The sequence below is a fragment of the Oncorhynchus tshawytscha genome, linkage group LG19, assembly GCF_018296145.1.
Source record: "Oncorhynchus tshawytscha isolate Ot180627B linkage group LG19, Otsh_v2.0, whole genome shotgun sequence".
Classification (NCBI taxonomy): domain Eukaryota; kingdom Metazoa; phylum Chordata; class Actinopteri; order Salmoniformes; family Salmonidae; genus Oncorhynchus; species Oncorhynchus tshawytscha.
The window spans coordinates 16,699,141-16,723,731 of NC_056447.1; the positions used below are offsets into that span (position 1 = coordinate 16,699,141).

Below are 24,591 nucleotides of genomic sequence, written 5' to 3' on the forward strand. Positions count from 1 at the left end.
TGAGCATGCGCTGACCAACTGGCATGTGTCTTCACTGATATTTTCAACCTCTCCCTATCCGAGTCTGTAAAACCAACATGTTTTAAGCAGACCACCATAGTCCCTGTGCCCAAGAACACTATGTTAACCTGCCTAATTCACTACTGACCCATAGAACTCACGTCTGTAGCCATAAAGTGCTTTGAAAGGTTGGTCATGGCTCACATCAAGACTATTTTCCCAGATACCCTAGACCCACTACAATTTGCATACCACCCCAACAGATCCACAGATGATGCAATCTCTATTGCACTCCACACTGCCCTTTCCTACCTGGACAAAAGGAACACCTATATGAGAATGCTATTCATTGACTACAGCTCAGTGTTCAACACCATAGTGCCCTCAAAGCTCCTCACTACTCTAAGGACCCTGTGACTAAACACCTCCCTCTGCAACTGGATCCTGGACTTCCGGACGGGCCTCCACCAGGTGGTAAGGGTAGTGAACAACACATCCGCCACGCTAATCCTCAATATAGGGGCCCCTCAGGGGTGTATAGGGGCCCCTCCTGTACTCCCTGTTCAGTCATGACTGCACGGCCAGGAACGACTCCAACAACATCATTCAGTTTGCCGATGACACAACAGTGGTAGGCCTGATCACCAACAACGACGAGACCTATAGGGAGGAGGTCAGAGACCTGGCCATGTGGTGCCAGGACAACAACCTCTCCCTCAACGTGATCAAGACAAAGGAGATGATTGTGGACTACAGGAAAAAGAGGACCGAGAGCGTGCCCATTCTCATCAACAGGGCTGTATTGGAGCATGTTGAGAGTTTCAAGTTGTTTGGTGTCCACATCACCAACAAACTAACTTGGTCCAAGCACAACAAGACAGTTGTGAAGACGGCACGACAAAACCTATTCCCCCTCAGGAGGCTGATAAGTTTGGCATGGGTCCTCAAAAATGTTCTACAGCTGCAACATCAAGAGCATTGCATCACTGGTTGCATCACTGTCTGGTATGGCAACTGCTCTGCCTCCGACCACAAGGCACTACAGAGGATAGTACGTATGGCCCAGCACATCACTCAAGCTTCCTGCCATCCAGGACCTCTATACCAGGCAGTGTCAGAGGAAGGCCCTTAAAATTGTTAGACTCCAGCCACCCTAGTCATAGACTGTTCTCTCTGCTACCGTACGTCAAGCATTACCGGAGTACCAAGTCTAGGTCCAAGAGGCTTCTGAACAGCTTCTACCCCCAAGCCATAAGACTCCTGAAGATCTAATCAAATGGCTACCCAGGGTATTTGCATTGGCCCCCTCCCATTTTACACCGCTGCTACTCTCTGTTGTTATCATCTATGCATAGTCCCTTTAATAACTCTACCTACAGTACATATTTCCTCAACTAACCGGTGCCCCCGCACATTGACTCTGTACCGGTACCCCCCTGTATATAGTCTCGCTATTGTTATTTTACTGCTGCTCTTTAATTACTTATTACTTTTATTTATTTTTATTTTTCATATTTTCTTTTAACTGCACTGTTGGTTAGGGGCTCGTAAGTAAGCATTTCAAGGTCTACACCTGTTGTATTCAGAGCAAGTGACTAATAACATTTGATTTGATTCCTCTGTAGTATGCTCCCACAATGGTTTGCTGAGTCACACACAAGACAGAGTTTTGTCAGTTTCTCAGAAGGATCAAACATTTTCTTGTGTGTGCACTTCTCAAAAAACACTTGAGAGCAGATTACAAAGTTGAAAACATTACTACTTTTTTTCTTCTTCTGTCCAGCACTTGACAACCCTCATATTCTTCCTTTTTCTAACATTTCAACCATTGCTTCTACCACCCTACTAGCTGTGCCCCATAAGATCGGTCGTATCATCGAGAGCAGCCCGGCAGACCGCTGCGGGAGCCTGAAGATTGGTGACCGGATCCTGGCTGTCAATGGGCAGTCCATCATCAGCATGCCCCACGCTGACATTGTCAAGCTCATCAAAGATGCCGGTCTCACTGTCACCCTTCACATCATACCAGAGGAAGGTGAGTTAGAGAGAGAGTATGAGAGAGAGAGCGAGAGAGAGTGAGAGAGAGTGTGAGAGAGTGTGTGTGAGAAAGAGAGAGAGAGTGTGTGTGTGAGAGAGTGTGAGTGTGTGTGAGAGAGAGAGAGTGAGAGAGAGAGAGAGAGAAAGTGTGAGAGAGAGAGTGTGTGAGAGAGAAAGAGTGAGAGAGTATGAGAGAGACAGTGTGAAAGAGAGAGAGAATTGTGGGGTCTCTAGATGCTCCATAGACTGTTGCTGTTTTTTTTCCAATTACAGGGCCTTACACCGAATCTAACTCCTTAATGCTGAGTGCAAAGCAAAGATGTATTGTGTCCCGTTTTTACAGTCTTTGTTTATTTTTTGTTTTTTTTATAAAGGTTTGGTCACCATTGAGACCTGGGTTTCATTTGCAAGGGAGCCCTGTAAACATGAACATACAATAAATCATATCAATACAATAAATACATTTATCAAGATGAATTAAAACAAACACAACTCTCACATATGACCTCCCTTAAACTCCATCTAAACTTTCCAATGGAGACCAGCGAGTCTAATTTCAAGGTGGCCTGAAGGCTGTTTCATGAGCTGGGGGCATACAAACTAAAAGCACTCTAGTCAGAGATAGTAGTCAACCAATCCAGATTAAGATCACCCCAAATTCCTAATTCAGATTTAGCAGTTAGATAGCACGTCAGACCATTGGCTAAGAGCACATGTTGAGGCAGAGAGTGGGTGATAAATTCCCACTAGCGTACTGTAAATGGGGCATTATTACCAAGCCCACAATTAGGACTAGACATTCAAATTGCTTTAGAGACAGATGTATTTTTACAGGTTTTTACTCTCTTTTACTCTCTCTTTTTCAAGAGAGACCTGGTCCAACAGCAGCAGGGGGAACAAAGTTTCAGACAAAACAAATTACATACACTAACACATCATTGAACAAAACTATGGACACACATACAGTACAACAATTACATATTTTGTAAAGAAACATGAATTTCACTAAAAAACAGCTGGGGAGTGAACATTTAATTAACCACGGTCATGGAACAGGACAAGGCAGCATCTGGACAGAATATAGGAGGGGCAATCAACATAGTGATGGAGTCCAGGTTTGTCCAATGAAGCGCAGGTGCATGTAACGATGGTGACAGGTGTGCCTAGTGATAGGCAGTCTGGCGCCAGAGAGGGAGAGCGGGAGCAGGCATGACAGTACCCCCCTAAGGGCGCCACCCAGCATCCCACCGAGGCATGGGCGCTGGACAAGCCGTCTGGGGGCGTAGAAGCCTGACGAAACGGCAGAGGCGTTGGAGCCTGGTGAGCCGGCTCAGGCGTGGGAGCCTGACGATCCGGCTGTGGCGTGAAATCCCGATGATCCTAATGAGGCGTGGGAGCCTAACGAACCGGCTGAGGTGTGGGAGCCTGATGGCCGGCTGAAGCATGACGTGGGTGTGGGTGCCTGCCGAGCCCACCAAGGCAAGACGACCTCTCAAGCCAGCTAAGGGTTGTAAGCCTGATGAGCTAGTTGAAGCATTTTTATTTTAGGGGTGTCAGCATTCTGTGAGGATCTACGCCAGGGACGAGAAGCAGGTACAGGGAGAGAACATTTAATTAACCATAGACATGGAACAGGACAGGACAGTGTCTGGACAGGAACACACTATGAAATTAATGCTGACACAGGGATCTAACCAAATAAACAGATATAGGAGGGGCAATCAACATAGTGATGGAGTCCAGGTGGGTCCAATGAAGCACAGGTGTGTGTAACAATGGTGACAGGTGTGCGTAATGATAGGCAGTCTGTCGCCCTCGAGCGCCAGAGAGGAAGAGTGAGAGCAGGTGTGACAATACCAGTGTTTAAGCCTATGCAAGGTCAATGATGACCAGCCAATGGCACTGTAGAGATCACAATGTGTTAGACGTTTTTGACAGATACAGAAACATTTAAGTTGTTTATAAATATGGTGACACCACCACCTCTGCCAACTCTGTCAGATCTTAAATCATTATAACCAGTCAGAGACACATCAGTATCCCGCACAGTCTTATTTAGCACGCTTCAGATATAACCAGAATCTCTAATTCAAGCATACTATGCCAGTTGGTAACCCCCTATTTGAAAATACCATTTGGCTAGCTTGAATTTGTATAAATACAAGATTGTCCAGAACTGTACCATTGGGAATTTCCTTTGAGCGAGGACGTGGATTAAAACAAGAGTCAGGGTTAACTGCAGTATGACGATAATGCTATTAATTTATGGTTGGGATTACCTGTGCGGAACACAGGATGTTGAAAAGTTGTCTCAGCGCAGCCTTGAGAAATGCGGGGACAGGGTCCAGGAACCAAGATGATTTGGATGGACCCCATCTTCTCTGTAGAGCATTTTCTGTTTCCAAAAGGTGTCAAAGTAATCCACAAAAGTAACTCCAATGGAACTACAGACTCCTAGTCAGTCGTGTAGCGCCAGCATCCTACTGAATATTTCACTGCCACGACTCAGTAATATCACTGGTCATGAAATAATTGGATGTTTGTTGGAGTCTTTCAGAGTTCCAATCAGTTCTTTAAAATCCTTCTCAGCGTAAAACAGTAGGACACAGCCTAGTAATGTGCTGTACCCAAGACCCAGGATAGCTCAAGGTTTCTACCCCGGGAGCCGAGATGTTTCTCAGTATAGAGCTGCTGATGATAACGGTTGGTGGAATTGCAGAGGAGCTTCGGCAGTTTTTGTGCATCCCCCCGGCCGCAAAACCCATTATGGCTGACAAACGCTTAACCAACAGTGCAGTTCAAGAAGAGTGAAGAAAATATTTACCAATTAAACTAAAGTAAAAAATAATAAAAAGTAACACATTAAACAATAACAATAATGAGGCTATATACAGAGGGTACCGGTACCGAGTCAATGTACGGTTTAGTCGAGGTAACTTGTACATGTAGGTAGGGGTGAAGTGACTATACATAGATAATAAACAGTGAGTAGCAGCAGTGTACAATACAATTGGGAGGGGGAGTCAATGTAAATAGTCCGGTGGCCATTTGATTAATTGTTCTTATGGATTTGGGGTAGAAGCTGTTAAGGAGTCTTTGGTCCTAGACTTGGCGCTCCGGTACCGCTTGCCGTGCGGTAGCAGAGAAAACAGTCTATGACTAGGGTGATTTGGAGTCTCTGACAATTTATGGGGCTTCCTCTGACCTGCCGATTATATAGATCCTGGAAGGCAGGAAGCTTGGCCCCAGTGATGTACTGGGCCATACGCACTACCCTCTGTAGCGCCTTACGGTCAGATGCCGAGCAGTTGCCATACCAGGCGATGATGCAACTGGTCAAGATGCTCTCGATGGTGCAGCTGCATAACTTTTTGAGGATCTGGGGACCCATGCCAAATCTTTTCAGTCTCCTGAGGGGGAAAAGGTGTTGTCGTGCCCTCTTCACGGCTTTCTTGGTGTGTCTGGACCATGATGGTTCGTTGGTGATGTGGACACCAAGGAACTTGAAACTCTCGACCCGCTCTACTACAGCCCTGTCGATGTTAATGGCGGCCTGTTCGGGCCTGCCTTTTCCTGTAGTCCACGATCAGCTCCTTTGTCTTGCTCACATTGAGGGAGACGTTGTTGTCCTTGCACCACACTGCCAGGTCTCTGACCTCCTCCCTATAGGCTGTCTCATTGTTTTCGGGGACCAGGCCTACCACTGTTGTGTCGTCAGCAAACTTAATGATGGTGTTGGAGTCGTGTTTGGCCACTTGTGGGTGACCACAAGGAGTGGAATAGGAGATGGTAATACCTGGTTAATACCAGGTGATGTTGTTCAGTTTTCAAGTGAGTTGTTAATGCCTAGAGTTTTGAAACGTGCCCTTTTGATTATGCTTTTACATTTTTGTGCTAAGAGTTAGTTGGGTCATTCTATGAAAATGGTGGCTTTCCTGTCCTGGCCTTATTCACAAGGAAACCACTTAAATGTGTGAGATAATGACACAATTTTTTAAATTGAAATGTTTTATTATTAATAATATTAATATTGCGAAACATGTTTTATATATATTGTAGAGCACAGTCAATACCATGAAATTGGCTTGTACCTCAGATCAGGAGTCATGGTTTAGTGACAGATTTTGAGTTTTAAAATATATTTTTCTCCCTCTTTAAATGTCATAATACAAAGGAAAGTATTATATTTTTTTAGTGGACTACTTACAAGTAATAGCTGTCCCTCAATTTCATGTCACTGGTGTTAAAATGTATAAAAAACGACCACTTTGAAAAAATGCAACATCCTTGCCAAATTCTTCCTGGTTTAAAGGTTCATTGCAAATATTCTACAGACAGCGCAGGGATGCTGACCCACACCGCAGAGCAGTCTACCTTAAACAAAAAGACCAGACTTACTTAAAGGATTTAGAGAGTCAAAACAGAAATAGAGTGAAGGATCTCAGATAAAGAGAAAAAAGACAAGAGCGTAGGAAATGGCAGGTCAGACAGGCGAAACACAGAGAGATTGAGAGCAGGAACGACAGTGTTGACCCACCCATCCACTCCAGACAGTGAACCCAGTACTGCAAGGTCAGAATTAAGACAATGTGTCTGTAGGAAGATGTATGTACTCTGTATCTACAGAGTTACTTAAAGGGAGATTATAAAATGACATATTTGTTTCCTAACCATGTCAAATGTTTACTAATGAATGTAGCAACAGTTAGGTATATTCAAAAAACATATTCAATTAAATTGGGCAACTCTGAATGCCAGAACACCAATATGCCATACAGTAATACCAGTGATGCAATGTAACACCAGTGACACAATGTGAAACCAATGACAAACATAAGACATACAATTTTATCAATTTATTAGCAATATTTTTTATTACAAATAATGTCCTACTCTGTCACGCAGCTAACTCCTATCCACAAAACTACATAGCTTGTTAAAACAGTATATATATATATTTTTGTGCCATGTGACAAATATTGTATAGGCCTACTTAAAGGGATAGTTACGAAATTACATATTGGTTTCCTTACCGTGTAAGCAGTCTATGGACAAGGTATGACAGCAAGCCATGCTTTTGTTTACCTGGCCACTGTTTCAAATGCTAATTATGTTTTTGAATTTGTGGCACAAAACCAAAGCATTGATTGCCGTCATACCTTGTCCATAACCAAGGTTGCCAGGTGCACTGTGCTTCTTCTGACACATTGATGCGGCTGGCTTCCGGGTTGGATGCGCCCTGTGTAAAGAAGCAGTGCAGCTTTGGTTGGGTTGTGTATCGGAGGACGCATGACTTTCAACCTTCGTCACTCCCGAGCCCGTGCAGGAGTTGTAGCGATGAGACAAGATAGTAGCTACTAAACAACTGGATACCATGAAATTGGGGAGAAAAATGGGTAAACATTTTATTTTTTTTTATTAAAAAAAAGATTACTAGTAATAATAAATTGTATGGACAATTAACCTTTTCTCCCTTCGATTATATATGCAAATTAAATATGGAAATTACATTCTAGAAAGCCTGAATTGTCATCTAAAATATAGGTAACCAGTGACAAAAAGGCAGCACAAGTATTTTATTACGTAATGTAGTAAAAATCTACAAAATATGTTATGCTGTCATTTATACTGATTATAATGTTAAGGGGTTAACTATTATCTGACTATAAGTTTTGATTAAAAAAAAGCAACATTTGTAAAAGTTGGCTGTTCAAAAACCAACCGTTTTCATAGAATGACCCAGTTGTGAAAGTTATGATATTAGCTTCAAAGTGAAAAATAATCTCTTGACGAGACATACCTGGATGAATAATTAAGCAATAAGGCACGAGTAGGTGTGGTATATGGCCGATATACCACGACTAAGGGTTGTTCTTATGCACAACACACCACGGAGTGCCTGGACACAGCCCTTAGACGTGGTATATTGGCCATATACCTCAAACCCACGAGGTGCCTTATTGCCATAATAAAATTGTTACCAACATAATTAGAGCAGTAAAAATAACTGTTTTGTCATACCCTTGGTATACGGTCTGATATACCATGGCTGTCAGCCAATCAGCATTCAGGGCTCGAACCACCCAGTTTATAATGTATGTTAGGGGTCGATGGAAAGGGAAAATAAAAAGAGAGAAAAAGTGAGAGATATAAATATATAAAAATGTCGAGAGAGATAACAGCGCCAACATCTTTGGGGACTAAAAGTGACATTTCTTACATTTCCTTTTCTTATTACGTCTTGTTAATTTTTCAATTTGTTTTCAATTAGATTTCTCCTGTTCCCTCTGTCTCAGGGCACACAGTGTTGTTTTGTGTCAATTGTTGCTATGAAACCTCTCCATTACTACTACGAAGCATATCTGTTGTTACCATGAAAACTCAATTTCTCCATCTCAGATCCCAACTCAGGGCCCAGCTCAGAGAAGCTGAGCCCCATGACCCAGAAACACAGCCCCCAGGCACAGCCCAGCCCTGTAGCCACCCAGCCCAGCCAAGGAGCCTCCCAGGCAGGCCCAGCACCACCAACAGCCCAGCCAGGCCAAGTACTAGCAGTAGACACCCAGCCGGCCCCAGGAGCAGCCGCCCAGCCCAACCCGCCAGGGGCCCAGCAGAGCCCGATCACCCAGCCACCCAGTCACCCTCCCCCAATCTACCTCCACGATGGAAGGTATGTAGAGAGAGAGGAATGCTTGACCCTATCTGTCAGTGAGAGTCATTATTGTCAGAAGTTACAACTACAGTTATTAGGATGCTTCTCCTATGCACTTTGGACATGGCGTTTTGTGTGTGTGTGCATGACGGATTGGGTGAGGGTGGATTTTGGTTGTGTGTGTACATGTGTGTGGGGTGGGGGGCATTGTGGATGTTTGTATACATTTACTGTGTGTGTGTGTGTGTGTGTGTGTGTGTGATGACTGAGTAAAACAGGACTGTTTAAGGAAGGAAAGTGATCCGGTTCTTGCTGCTGGCCTTGGCCATGATGAGTGTGTGTGAAAAAGAGTGCCACCAACTGGTGATGGTCTCTGACAGAGGTGCCGGTTTAGTATAGGTACAGGATGGAAATGACCAGCAGGAGACAGATGCACAACTCATACATTTATTGCCACACCACCGGACAGAGAAGGCAGTACAAGAAGGAGATTGAATGTGAATAGTATAAGTGGTTTCTTAAACCGAGACAGAAATACACAGTGTATTACAATATGTTATATCAAATCAAATCAAAGTGTATTTGTCACATACGCCGAATAAAACAGATGTAGACCTTACAGTGAAATGCTTACTTACAAGCTCGAACCAATAGTGCAAAAAAGGTATTAGGTGATCAATAGGTAAGTAAAGAAATAAAACAACAGTAAAAAGACAGTTGAAAATAACAGTAGCGAGGTGTTATACAGACATCGGTTAGTCAGGCTCATTGAGGTAGTATGTGCATGTAGATACGGTTAATGTGACTATGCATATATGATGAAGAGAGTAGCAGTAGCGTAAAAGAGGGGTTGACGGGTGGTGGGTGGCGGGTGGCAGGACACAATGCAGATAGCCCGGGTAGCCAATGTGCGGGAGCACTGGTTGGTCGGGCCAATTTAGGTAGTATGTACATGAATGTATAGTTAAAGTGACTATGCATATATGATAAACAGAGAGTAGCAGCAGTGTAAAAGAGGGGTTGGGGGGGCACACAATGCAAATAGTCCAGGTAGCCATTTGATTACCTGTTCAGGAATCTTATGGCTTGGGGGTAAAACTGTTGAGAAGCCTTTTTGTCCTAGACTTGGCACTTGCCATGCGGTAGTAGAGAGAACAGTCTATGCCTGGGGTGGCTGGGGTCTTTGACAATTTTTAGGGCCTTCCTCTGACACCGCCTGGTGTAGAGTTCCTGGATAGCAGTAAGGCTATAGGAATAGTAATGCTATGGTAGCAACATAGGCAGCAATAGAGGGTAATGGCATATATACAGCGATAAGATATTAACAAAGGGCTAACAGGGGCTATGTACAGGGGCTAGGCTAACCTAACACAAAATAGGAACCAGGCCAATTAGCATTAACAGTTAGCATGCTAGGCTAGAAGGCCAAAGTCAATGGGTTACTACACAGTAGAGCTACTAGCATTGGCTAGTGGGGCTAGCATAGTACACAGTATGGCTGTATAGACAATAGCAGCTAGCAGTAGCGTGCTAAATCAAATCGTATTTGCGCCAAATATAACAGGTGCAGACTTTCATCATGAAATGCTTACTTACGAGCCATTTCCCAACAATGCAGAGTTAAAAAGTAAAGAAAATGTGCTAAATAAAAATAGGAAATAGTAATACAATAAAATAACAATAACAAGGCTATATACAAGGAGCACCACTACCGAGTCAATGTGCAGGGGTACAAGGTCATTGAGGTAATATCTACATGTAGTTAGGGGTAAAAGTGACTAGGCAATCAGGACAATTAACAGAGTGCGAGCAGTGTATGTTAAAGTGTGTCTATATATATATATATATATATATATGTGTGTGTGTGTGTGTGCATGCGTGCGTGCGGCGTCAATATGCGTGTGTGTTTTGTGTGAGCATATGTTTGTGTGTTTGTTTGTGTTGGAGTGTCAATGTAGTATGTGTGAGTGTGTTGGTAGATTCCAGTGAGTACGCATTGAGCCATTGCAAGTGCAAAAAAAAGGGGATCAATGCAAATAGTCCAGGTAGCCAGTCTTAGGTAGAAGCTGTTCAGGAGCCTTTTGATCTCAGATTGTGCTCCGGTATCGCTTGCCATGCGGTAGCAGAGAGAACAGTCTCTGACTTGGGGGGACTGGAGTCTTTCACCATTTTTAGGGCCTTCCTCTGACATTGTCTGGTATTAAGGTCCTGGATGGCAGGGAGCTCGGCCCCAGTGAAGTACTGGGCCGTACGCACTACCCTCTGTAGGTCCTTACGGTCAGATGCCATGCAGTTGCCATAACAAGCAGTGATGCAGCCAGTCAAGATGGTCTCAATGGTGCAGCTGTAGAACCTTTTGAGGATCTGAGTGCCCATGCCAAATCTTCTCAGCCTCCTGGGCGAAGAAACGGTGTCGTGCCCTCTTCACGACTGTAATGATGTGTTTGGACCATGATAGGTCCTTAGTAATGTGGAAACTAAGGCCAAGGGAAGGGTGCCTATTGAAAGAGCTAGAGTCCCACAGTTTCTGGCTCTAACTCCCAGGGTTAGATAGAGGGTTAAAGTCTGAAGGGTTTTTGTGTGTGTTTGTGTGTGCACTACAAAGGGAGTATGGTGCCATTTGGGACATAAACACTCAACCCTCTGTCTGTTGTCCACAGGTCAGAGGTGAAAGCCAGGCAGGATGTGAAACCAGACATCTGCCAGCCTCCGTTCACCGACTACCGGCAGCCCCCCGTCGACTACCGGCACCCTCCAGTGACTGATTACCGGCAGCCGCCCACACTGGACTACCGGCACCCTCCTCCCCTCATCGACTACAGACAGCACTCGACATCACTCGCTGCACAGTTACCTCTAGCACAGTTTCCCCCAGACTTCCGACCACAGGTAAGACTGAATATCCCAGACTTCCCTACTACAGTACACACCATACCATAGCCCAGAATTAGCACAGAATTCCATAGTACAAACAACACTCAAAAACTGCACAGCTTCCACTGGCACAGTTCCCCCAGACTTCAGACCACAGGTAAGACTACTACACATCAACGTTAAGACTATAAATCCCAGAATCCCCTTTAACAGACAACACTCAGTGGACAGTTGCATTTAGGGATTCACCCCAGACTTCAGACCACTGCCGATCCGAGTATCCCCTATTACACACCACAGGTAAGACAACAACACACCCCAGAATCCCATATCACAGACAAGTAAAACTACACATCCCAGACTACAGACAGGTTATTGGTTGGCTATGTATTGGCTTTAATGAATGTTGGTTATTGGTTGTGTGTTGTGCACAGGACTTTGACTACTTCACGGTAGAGCTGGAGAAGAGTATGAAGGGTTTTGGCTTCAGTATCCGTGGGGGGCGGGAGTACAAGATGGATCTGTTTGTGCTGCGGCTCGCCGAGGATGGGCCGGCCATCCGCAATGGCAGAATGAGGGTAAGTGACATCACTTCTTGTCCTGTCTGCAATGCAGCCACATTATTTTCCTTCTCAATAGTGATGCAGTACTTCATACAGTATGACCTCTCTATGCTCATCCTGTCCCATCCTTACTTTCTCTTTTTAATCGCTTTGTCTCTCCTTTCTAACTCTCCCTCGCTCTATTTCTATCTCTCCCCCTCTCTCTCTCTCTCTGTCTCTCTCAATCTATCTCACTGCCTCTCCCCTCTATCTCTCGCTCTCTCTCAGGTGGGGGATCAAATCATTGAGATAAATGGGGATAGTACCCGAGACATGACTCACGCCCGGGCCATCGAGCTGATCAAGGCAGGGGGGAGGTGGGTGAGACTGCTGCTGAAGAGAGGCACAGGACAGGTGCCTGAGTATGGTGGGTATCCACCAAACACACCTCCCATATTTATTTCTCTTTCTCGCGCTTTCCTTCTCTTGCTCTATCAATTTATCGCTCTCTTTAATTACATTTTTCTCTCTCAGACTATCTTTTTGTTTCTGGGTGACTGTTTTTTGCTCTTGTTATTTAATTTAATTATTTCTCTCTCTCTCTCTCTCTCTCTCTCTCTCTCTGACACTCACTCACACATCACTGCAAATGTTACAACCATGATTAGGGCTGTTACGGCACAGTCACGAATCATGACAGCAGTCAAATTTGACTTGAATGGTGAGTCACAGTAACAGACTTCTCCAAAACTGTGCTCTGATGCAGCTGATGGTCATTAATAGCCTACCAAATGTGTTACAGTTTTTATCAATTGCTAAAACACAATTTCTGAAACCTCCATTTCCTGAAAACATTAAACACAAAACCTCATCTTCAAGCACTATTTACATAACCTCTGACTCCTCTGTTCAAAATCAAACATAGCTCTCAAATCATAAACAAAGTGATCAAAATGATATACACTCTAAAGCAGTCAGTAAACGATACACCGAAAAATAGAAAACACATTGTTCAAAACATACAATTCTCAGGGAGAAGTACATTTTTAATCTTAAAAAATATTCATATTTTTCCATCATTGTCTTTTGATGAACGAAAACATGTTCTATCATAGTAGCTCTAATTGTATCAGAAATTACTACTCTGCTTGGCTCTTTCCAATTTAGTTTTTTGTTCTTCCTCCTCCTTGTACCCCTATTTTTACAGTACTGTACCCTGCATCTCACAAACTTGTCCTTTGTCTCTGTGATACTGTAATTCTTGTGCTTTGTTGATATGAACCTGCAACAGGTCAAAATCTATTGAGCAGTCAGTCCTGTTAATAAATGGAAAGCACAATGTTCAGGGCCAAACAATTTGTCCATTGTACAGTATACAGCCTACAATGCACTGTACTAGAGTATACAATACTAAAAGGGACAACAATCAAAAGAGTAAACATGTGATCAATGTGCTTCTTCTTGTCTTTGGGCTGGGTCAGGCCAGAGCACTTCATCGACATCACAAGCAATTTTGTCCCTCCTGAGGCAACGGGGGAAGAAGCCTCTTGTGTGCCGTATCCAGCCCTGACATGATTCCTCACCTATATCACCACAGGCTAAATCCATGGCTTGCAGCAGATTTACTCTGGTGTAGGGTTGTCTATCATACACTTTCCATCTCCAAGAGGAGAAAAACTCCTCAATTGGATTCAGGAAAGACGAGTATGGAGGGAGGTGCAACTTCATAAACTGCGCTCTTTTAATTTTTGGATAAAAAACGTTCCCATTTTAAACAAGATATTTTGTCACGAAAAGATGCTCGACTATGCATATAATTGACAGTTTTGGAAAGAAAACACTCTGACGTTTCCAAAACTGCAAAGATATTATCTGTGTGTACCACAGAAATGATGCTACAGGCGAAACCAAGATGAAATTTCAAACAGGAAATGCCCCAGATTTTGAAGGCGCTGTGTTCCAATGTCTCCTTATATGGCTGTGAATGCGCAAGGAATGAGCCTACACTTTCTGTCATTTCCCCAAGGTGTCTGCAGCATTGTGACGTATTTGTAGGCACATCATTGGAAGATTGACCATAAGAGACTACATTTACCAGGTGCTCGCTTGGTGTCCTCCGTTGCAATTATTGCGTAATCTCCAGCAGCGTGCATTTTTGCTTCAGAGGAGAAACCCAACTGCCACGAATGACTTATCATCGAATAGATATGTGAAAAACACCTTGAGGATTGATTCTAAACAACGTTTGCCATGTTTCTGTCGATATTATGGAGTTAATTTGGAAAAAAATTCGGCGTTGTAATGACTGAATTTTCGGGGGGGTTTTCTTAGCCAAACGTGATGAACAAAACAGAGCGATTTCTCCTACACAAATAATATTTTTGGAAAAACTGAACATTTGCTATCTGAGTCTCCTCATTAAAAACATCCAAAGTTCTTCAACGGTAAATGATTTTATTTGAATGCTTTTCTTGTTTATGTGAAAATGTTGCCTGCTGAATGCTAGGCTTAATGCTATGCTAGCTATCAATACTCTTACACAAATGCTTGTGTAGCTATGGTTGAAAAGCATATTTTGAAAATCTGACATGACAGTGTTGTTAACAAAAGGCTTAGCTTGTGAGCCAATATATTTATTTTATTTCATTTGCGATTTTCATGAATAGTTAACGTTGCGTTATGCTAATGAGCTTGAGGCTATGATTACGCTCCCGGACACGGGATTGCTCGACGCAAGAAGTTAAACCATTCCCTTACCTGAGCAGCTCGGTGGAAACTGACATTGTCCCACAGTATCACATAGGTGGGAATGGGATTCTCATTTAGCTCTTGACCCTGCTGCTCTTGAACCTGCTGCTCAAATAAAATATATCTTAGATTGGCAATTAATATTAGAAGTTGCTGGGTGTTACAGTGGGGAGAACAAGTATTTGATACACTGCCGATTTTGCAGGTTTTCCTACTTACAAAGCATGTAGAGGTCTGTAATTTTTTATCATAGGTACACATCAACTGTGAGAGACGGGAAATCCAGAAAATCACAACTATCTGATCACCTACCAACCAATAAGAATTCCGGCTCTCACAGACCTGTTAGTTTTTCTTTAAGAAGCCCTCCTGTTCTCCACTCATTACCTGTTTTAACTGCACCTGTTTGAACTCGTTACAGGTATAAACGACACCTGTCCACACACTCAATCAAACAGACTCCATCCTCTCCACAATGGCCAAGACCAGAGAGCTGTGTAAGGACATCAGGGATAAAATTGTAGACCTGCACAAGGCAGGGATGGGCTACATGACAATAGGCAAGCAAAGAAAACCATTAGTAACACACTACGCCGTCATGGATTAAAATCCTGCAGCGCATGCAAGGTCCCCCTGCTCAAGCCAGCGCATGTCCAGGCCCATCTGAAGTTTGCCAATAACCATCTTGATGATCCAGAGGAGGTAATGTGGTCTGAAGAGACGAAAATAGAGCTTTTTGGTCTAAACTCCACTCGCCGTGTTTGGAGGAAGAAGAAGGATGAGTACAACCCTAAGAACACCATCCCAACCATGAAGCATGGAGATGGAAACATCATTCTTTGGGGATGCTTTTCTGCAAAGGGGACAGGACGACTGCACCGTATTGAGGGGAGGATGGATGGGGCCATGTATCGCAAGATCTTGGCCAACAACCTCCTTCCCTCAGTAAGAGCATTGAAGATGGGTCGTGGCTGGGTCTTCCAGCATGATAACGACCCGAAACACACAGCCAGGGCAACTAAGGAGTAGCTCCGTAAGAAGCATCTCAAGGTCCTGGAGTGGCCTAGCCAGTCTCCAGACCTGAACCCAATAGAAAATCTTTGGAGGGAGCTGAAAGTCCGTATTGCCCAGCGACAGCCCCGAAACCTGAAGGATCTGGAGATGGTCTGTATGGAGGAGTGGGCCAAAATCCCTGCTGCAGTGTGTGCAAACCTTGTCAAGAACTGCAGGAAACGTGTGATCTCTGTAATTGCAAACAAAGGTTTCTGTACCAAATATTAAGTTCTGCTTTACTGATGTATCAAATACTTATGTCATGCAATAAAATGCAAATTGATTACTTAAAAATCATACAATGTGATTTTCTGGATTTTTGTTTTAGATTCTGTCTCTCACAGTTGAAGTGTACCTATGGTATAAATTACAGACCTCTACATGCTTTGTAAGTAGGAAAACCTGCAAAATCGGCAGTGTAATCCTTGTTCTCTCCTGACTGCATAATTAGCTAAATGAGTCCAGGCAACTGAGAACTTTGTTCAGCCAATGGGTTTTAGTGTTTTAGCAATTGAGAAAAACTGTAACATTCAGTCGCTAATGGCCTGGAACTCAGCGCTCTATTGTCCCTCAATGCAAATGCCATCAAAAATCAGATCAAACACTTCATGAGAGCCCTGCATTCAGAGTTTGAGTAGAAGAGGATTAGCTCTTGCGCAGGGAGAGCCAGCTCCTCATAGCTGGTTGATGCATAGAATGAAATAAGTGTTCCTTTAAGCCCATGTTACGCAACATTTTAATAGGCTATGCTATGCAAATGCATGAGAAAACTGTTTGGTGGCCTCTATTTCAAAGAGGAGGATCCCATAAGCTATGTATAGGCTAGCCCTACTATGTTTATTTCTCAACTTTTCCTAACTTTAAGCACATTGCTTCACTTTACAACCGGAGTAGCCTACCTGGCTGTAATGAAAATTAACCTTGGCAAAAGAGTCCTCCATTCGCTATTAAGTGCATTATAGATGGTCTTTAACAGGTGCATGAAAATGGCCCATTCTAAATCAAAACTAATTTCACACATATTATTTAGTATATGTAAAGACAAGATTAAATTGAGAAAAGTCTAATGGCTGAGAATATTATCAAGTGCTTGTCAAATTGTGAATGATAGACAGATGAAGTGTGTGCAGCCTGCGCAAGAAGCAGAGCAGAGCGCACACACCTCATTAGTCTTTCATTAACAACTAGGCCTTTCATGCGTCTTTTTTCAAATCATCATTAGTCGCACCATACTGTCACGATCGTCGTATGGAGTAGACCAAAGCGCAGCGTGGTGTGAATCCATTCTTTTATTGAATGACGAAAAAACACGAAGAACACTTAAAAAAAAAAAATTACGAACGTGACGCTATGACAACGGGTGCAGACACAGGCAACTACACAAAGACAATAACCCGCAAACCATAATACAAAACAGGCTACCTAAATATGGTTCCCAATCAGAGACGACGACAAACACCTGCCACTGATTGAGAACCATATCAGGCCAAAACACATAGAAACAGACTAACTAGACATGCAACATAGAATTCCCACTCATATCACACCCTGACCAAACAAAACATAGAAACAAACAACGCAAATAATGGTCAAAGTGTGACAGTCCCCTTCCCTAAGGTGCGGACTCCGGCCGCAAAACCTAAACCTATAGGGGAGGGTCTGGGTGGGCATCTGGCTGCGGTGGCGGCTCTGGCGCGGGACATGGACCCCACTCCACCATAGTAATTTCCCTCTTCAAGGGCCTCTTTAGAGTGGTGACCCTCGCCTCCGACCTTGGGACTAAGACCCTAATTAAATGCCCCAATGGACTGAGGAGCGCCTCTGGACTGAGGGGCAGCTCCGAACTGAGAGGCAGCTCCGGACTGAGGGGCAGCTCCGGACTGAGGAGCAGCTCCGAACTGGCTGATGGCTCTGGCAGCTCCTGGCTGGCTGACGGCTCTGGCAGCTCCTGACTGGCTGACGGCTCTGGCAGCTCCTGGCTGGCTGACGGCTCTGGCAGGTCCTGGCTGGCTGACGGCTATGGCAGGTCCTGGCTGGCTGACGGCTATGGCAGGTCCTGGCTGGCTGACGGCTCTGGCAGGTCATGGCTGGCTGACGGCTCTGGCAGGTCATGGCTGGCTGACGGCTCTGGCAGGTCCTGGCTGGCTGACGGCTATGGCAGGTCCTGGCTGGCTGACGGCTCTGGCAGGTCCTGGCTGGCTGACGGCTCTGGCAGGTCCTGGCTGGCTGACGGCTCTGGCAGGTCCTGGCTGGCTGACGGCTCTGGCAGGTCCTGGCTGGCCGACGGCTCTGGCAGGTCCTGGCTGGCCGACGGCTCTGGCAGGTCCTGGCTGGCCGACGGCTCTGGCAGGTCCTGGCTGGCCGACGGCTCTGGTAGGTCCTGGCTGACCGGCGGCTCAGGACAGACTGGCGGCTCTGGCGGCTCAGGACAGACTGGCGGCTCTGGCGGCTCAGGACAGACTGGCGGCTCTGGCGGCTCAGGACAGACGGGGACTCTGGCGGCTCAGGACAGACTGGCGGCTCTGGCGGCTCAGGACAGACGGGGGACTCTGGCGGCTCAGGACAGACGGGGGACTCTGGCGGCTCAGGACAGACGGGGGACTCTGGCGGCTCAGGACAGACGGGGGACTCTGGCGGCTCAGGACAGACGGGGACTCTGGCGGCTCAGGACAGACGGGGGACTCTGGCGGCTCAGGACAGACGGGGGACTCTGGCGGCTCAGGACAGACGGGGACTCTGGCGGCTCAGGACAGACGGGGACTCTGGCGGCTCAGGACAGACGGGGACTCTGGCGGCTCAGGACAGACGGGGGACTCTGGCGGCTCAGGACAGACGGGGGACTCTGGCGGCTCAGGACAGACGGGGACTCTGGCGGCTCAGGACAGACGGGGGACTCTGGCGGCTCAGGACAGACGGGGGACTCTGGTGGCGCTGGAGAAGAGGAAGGCTCTGGCGGCGCTGGACAGGTGGGAGCACCTGTAGGCAGAAGACGGAGAGACAGCCTGGTGCGGGGGGCTGCCCCTGGAGGGCTGGTACGTGGAGGTGGCACCGGACAGACCGGACCGTGAAGGCACACTGGTGCTCTTGAGCACCGAGCCTTCCCAACCTTACCTGGTTGAATGCTCCCCGTAGCCAGGCCAGTGCGGCGAGGTGGAATAGCCCGCATTGGGTTGTGCTGGCGAACAGGGACACCATGCGTAAGGCTGGTGCCATGTACGCCGGCCCGAGGAGACGCACTGGAGACCAGATGCACTGAGCCGGCTTCATGGCACCTGGCTCGATGCCCACTCTAGCCCGGCCAATACGAGGAGCTGGGATGTAGAGCACCGGGCTATGTACACGCACTGGGGAAACCGTGTGCCCCACCGCATAACACGGTGCCTGCCAGGTCCCTCTCTCTCTCCGGTAAGCACAGGAAGTTGGCGCAGGTCTCCTACCTGGCTTCGCCGCACTCCCCATGTGCCGCCCCCCAATACATTTTTGGGACTGCCTCTCAGGCTTCCAGCCGCGCTGCCATGCTGCCTCCTTATACCGACGCCTCTCTGCTTTCGCTGCCTCCAGCTCTGCTTTGGGACGGCGATATTCCCCCGGGTGAGTCCAGGGTCCTTTGCCGTCCAGAATCTCCTCCCATGTCCAGGAGTCCTGTGTACTTCGCTGCTGCTGCTGCCTGTTACCACGCTGCTTGGTCCTTGGTTGGTGGGTTATTCTGTCACGATTGTCGTATGGAGTAGACCAAAGCGCAGCGTGGTGTGAATCCATTCTTTTATTGAATGACGAAAAACACGAAAAAAACAAAAACAACAAAACGAACGTGACGCTATGACAACGAGTGCAGACACAGGCAACTACACATCGACAATAACCCATGAACCACAATACAAAACAGGCTACCTAAATATGGTTCCCAATATGGTTCCCACTGATTGAGAACCATATCAGGCCAAAACACATAGAAACAGACTAACTAGACATGCAACATAGAATGCCCACTCATATCACACCCTGACCAAACAAAACATAGAAACAAACAACGCAAATAATGGTCAGAGTGTGACACATACAGTTGCATAAATAACTCTGAATTAAGCATATAGGAGAAACTGTTTCAAATTATCAACACAGAATAGCTGCATGTGCGCACTCCATCGGAAATCATTTAGAAAATATATCCCTTCTATTTTATTCAACTATTTTCAGTTGTATTCTTCTTACTATAAAATCATATAAGTAATGCTACGGGAATTATAAGCAAATCTTATCTGCTAAATAAGATAAGGACAACTCAGAATATGCTAGTCTGTTCTTCTGAAATAGGCTACAATTTTTTCATATCATGTTTCTTTAGACCTGCTTAAAATATATAATTTATTGTGATGGTGTTGGCTATATTAAATGCATTTATGAGACTTTTTCAAATGTAGATTTTCCAAACGGTCTTCATCAGTGGCTTGTAGGTTTTAAGCGTGGAAGCCCGGAGATGCTAAAAGTGTTTATGCTAATTAGTGGTCAATTACCGTGAGACCGGCAGTTATTTGCATGACAGTTACTGGCTGACAAAATTGTATGACCGCCACAGCCCTAACCATGATGTTTGATATTAACAGCAGATAATACCTCACATTTTTTATAACTATCTGCTCTTACTGCTGCTGCTCTGTGGAACCTGAAATACATATTAACTGATACAACAAAAGCTTTAGCTAATTCAATCTGCTTCCATAACCAGACATTCAAACAGCATCTACTTTATGTCTGATCTTTTGTCAATATTCTTCTGTCCTCTTTATTTCTCTCAAGTATAACCCATGCCCAGTCTTCTGCCGATGCTTTCTGCATATCAAACTATACTTTGTGAGCTAAAAGTTGTGAAAGGGTCTATTTTTAACCCCTGCTTTAACTCTAATGATTGGTATAGGCTTTTACTCCCCTTCCCTTAGGAATGGTACCTTCCAACCTCTCCATGTGCATGAAAAGTGACACGCTAAGTTCCCCCTATTTCTTCCTAATGGGCCACTCTAAAGACACGGTTCGTGAATTCTGCATGTCTTTCTCTCCATTCTGACTCTAATTTAAACCTGTGTGTGTGTGTGTTTGTGTGCGTGCGTGTGTGAGTTTGAGCAAGTGTGTGTGCGGGCATGTATCCTACAGTGGGGCAAATATCCTACAGTGACCAAATATTTATTTTCCACCATGATTTGCAAATAAATTCATAAAAAATCCTACAATGTGATTTTCTGGATTTTTTTTCTCTCATTTTGTCTGTCATAGTTAAAGTGTACCTATGATGAAAATTACAGGCCTCTCTCCATCTTTTTAAGTGGGTGGCTGACTAAATACTTTTTTGCCCCACTGTATGTGTGTGCATGCTGGCGTGTGTGCATATATCCTACATGTGTGTGTCTGTCACTGCATGTGTCTGTATCAGTGTGTATGGTAAGATCTGTTATTTTCTGTTGAGACAATCAGGCTTGTGCTTGGTTCTGGTGGTCTCAGTAGAAAAAACAATCAGGTCTGAAGAGGACCACCACCACGGTTGAGTGTGCAGTGAAGTGCACTCTCAGTAGCGTGAAACTGCTCTCAGTGTTGACCAGGGCCGTCCTCACATATGCACACACACCTCTTCACTCACAGAAAGTTACTCTTGTCACACACAATGTGCATCCCAAATGGCACCCGTATTCCCCCATAGGGCTCTGGTAAAAAAAAGTTGTGCATTATATAGGGGATAGGGTGCCATTTGGGACGCTGACATAATGATCTATATCTTTATAGTCCTGGTGATGATATTGTAGCTGTATGTGTGTGAACAGAGATCTGGGTGTGGATGAAGATATATATCCTATCTTTATCATGATCTATTCATAGGCAAAACGATCAGCTTTGTAGGTGTGTGTGCGTGTGCGTGTGTGTGTGTGTACTTGCCTGCATGTGTGTGTGCTTGTCACTGCGTATCAACCTGTAGTGTGAGTCTCCTCCTCTTTCAGTAGACAGTGCCCCCCCCTGGGAGGCCATTCCTCCAGCCCTCTCTGCCCTGCAGGAAGTGACCCTTGACCCCCAGCAGCCGTCCACCTCATCTTTCTCATCCCATCCAGCCTTCACCCCAAACTCCCCCAACCAGCTCCTTCTAGAGGCCACACCGCGTATGGCAGCCCATTCTCCAGACCCCAGCGCCACGAAAGGGGCTATAGGTGGCAGGTGCACCCAGCCCAGGGGCACCGTCCGTGGGCAAAGAACCCTGCAGTGGCCTGAGGAGTTGGAGGAGGGGCCCCGAGAGCCCCAACCTCCGCCGCGGCCCCCCAAAGCTAGATGGAGGTCTGCGGAGAGGAGAGAGCGCAGCAGCACCCACCCATGCAGGATCCAAACACCGCCGCATGGCCCTGGGACTCTTCCTACCTGAGTGTGAGTCTGAAGGAGGCAGTTGGGTCCGTGGGGAGGGACGTGTGAACCTACAGGAGGGGTTTGAGCTGAGAGGTCTCCAGCCAAGGGATGAGGAAGGGGCTCTGCCGCCTCCCCTCAAACCATGGATGGCCCTGCAGGCAGGAGTGCAGCCGCCTTCCTAAGGCCGTGGAACCCACCTGGGGGTGACAGACTGCCCGGCACCCTGAGGTCCTGGACCTACACTGTCAGCAGGGAAAACGGATCCGGATCAGACTGGTTTACATTGGATCCGACTGGATTCTGACTGGGTTGGACTGGCTAGCTGTACATAGGCACCCAAGTCCTACGTACCACTCACACCATCAGATGCCAGAGGGATCTTTTATTCTCTCCCTCTTTTTGAAATCAAAAACGTTTTTTTTCTTCTTGTTGTTCCCTCTTTCAACATGATTATAACCATCACCTTCAAAACCAAAGGACATTTTACAGCTGGTGTGTGTAAACAAAAAGAGGACTCGCTCAACTCAACACTTTAGTCCAGGTAGCCATTTTGAAACCTGATGATACAAATCCCATTGCTATCCCACTAGGCTCTTTGGGTCTGGGCAAGGTGAGCTATCGACATGTTCCTAGTTTCACCAGTCAACCCCATCAGACCTAAAATGGATGGTCAGTTTCAACCACTGATGGGATGACACTTATCTAAAGAGAGATTGGAATATTGAGGTTGTTTGCCTATCGTTTAACTTTCTGTGCAATGGAGAGAATGATGAGATTATAGAACTGAGGGAGACGGAGGGAGGGATGTTAATTTAAAATCCTTCTGAAAGGTGAACATTTTTGGACAGAGCTCTGTCGACAGACATCATACATGCCTATTGATATATCGTACATACTGTAAATGTACAAATGTGAAAAATATGTACATTTGGTCATCTCCCAAAAATATGCCTAGTGTATTTTTTATGCATTGTTGTAGGTACATTTTAGAAGAACATAAAAAAACAGATATTGGGACCATATTTTAAGATTCATATTTCCATGGCCTTTTATTATATACTACATATTAAAGACTGTGTGGAGTCAGCTGACAAGGGACTAGAGTGATGCAGGTCACATACCCCTGTTCAAACGTTACGTGCATAAACCAATGGTTGCGTGCCACGTCATCGACTGTGTCATTGACTGACAGATTGCTGTAGCATATGATGCAGTTAGCTGATACATAAAATACCAATCCAGGCATTGTAAAATCTGATGTCAGCAATGCCTGGGCAGAGGAATCGGCCCTCAGTGTTCTTGTGCATGAACCACCATCATCAAGCAGGGACTCAAAATTCTTCTAGAAGTAGAATATAGAGCTGACATCCTCACTGGGTATAGGTAACTGCCTAAATAAAGGAAACACCAACATAACGTGTCTTAATAGGGCATTGGGCCACGACGAGCCAGAACAGCTTCAATGCACATTGTCATAGATTCCACCAGAAATTCCATAATTTGGTGTTTTGTTGATGTTGGTGGAAAATGCTGTCTCAGGCATCGCTCTGGAATCTCCCACAAGTGTTCAATTGGGTTGACATCTGGTGACTAAGACGGCCATGACATATGGTTTACATCATTATCATGATCATCAAACCATTCAGTGACCACTCGTGCCCTGATGATGGGCCAAATGGCCAAAATACTGGCCTGCCCAACATTTTTATACATGACAATTAGCATAATGGGATGTTAACTGCTTAATTAACTCAGGAACCACACCTGTGTGGAAGCACCTGTTTTCTATATACTTTGTATCCCTCATTTACTCAAGTGTTTTCATTATTTCGCAGTTACCTGTAGCTAACAGTTGTGTATTTGCGTAATTTACTAAAAATAGTTCATTACCAAGTCAAATGGCACGTTCAAGGTGTTTAAATCCAATTGTTTAGGAACTCTGTGAGTCATAATACACAACGTTTATCAATCATGCAATCAGTCATGTTCATAGAAATAAACAATCTCAATTCTATGGTCATGTTTAGATGGGCTATGTATCAGCAGCACTTGAAACAGAGAACTCTAGCTGCCCATTCTATATTTCCCATGTCTATGCCTTTTACTGTGCTACATGAACCACACCACTGTGGGAGGGGAGGCATATGAGTCATTGAGGAGCAGAAGGATACATGGGATATGAGGTGGGGCGGAGTGCCTTAGTGAAAGTAGAGCAGAGCTGTTAACCTGGCAATCGCTAGCGGGGTTTTTTACATGAGTGAGCAGAATGCAAAACTGGTTTGAGAGATTACAGTATACTGTACAGTA

The 24,591-nt window shown here is 45.3% G+C and overlaps 1 protein-coding gene across 1 annotated transcript in view; it reads left to right on the forward strand.

Annotated features, from left to right (window-relative positions):
- Window positions 1-24,591, forward strand: part of LOC112218407 (membrane-associated guanylate kinase, WW and PDZ domain-containing protein 2) — a 312,288-nt gene that overhangs the window by 286,751 nt on the left and 946 nt on the right. Inside the window, exons 17-22 of the mRNA XM_042302010.1 lie at window positions 1,850-2,035; window positions 8,437-8,707; window positions 11,350-11,578; window positions 11,998-12,141; window positions 12,394-12,532; window positions 21,891-24,591. The exon at window positions 21,891-24,591 is cut by the window's right edge and continues 946 nt beyond it. Coding sequence (XP_042157944.1) covers window positions 1,850-2,035; window positions 8,437-8,707; window positions 11,350-11,578; window positions 11,998-12,141; window positions 12,394-12,532; window positions 21,891-22,303 — 1,382 coding nt within the window. The 3' untranslated portion in view covers window positions 22,304-24,591. The remainder of the gene's footprint in view (window positions 1-1,849; window positions 2,036-8,436; window positions 8,708-11,349; window positions 11,579-11,997; window positions 12,142-12,393; window positions 12,533-21,890) is intronic.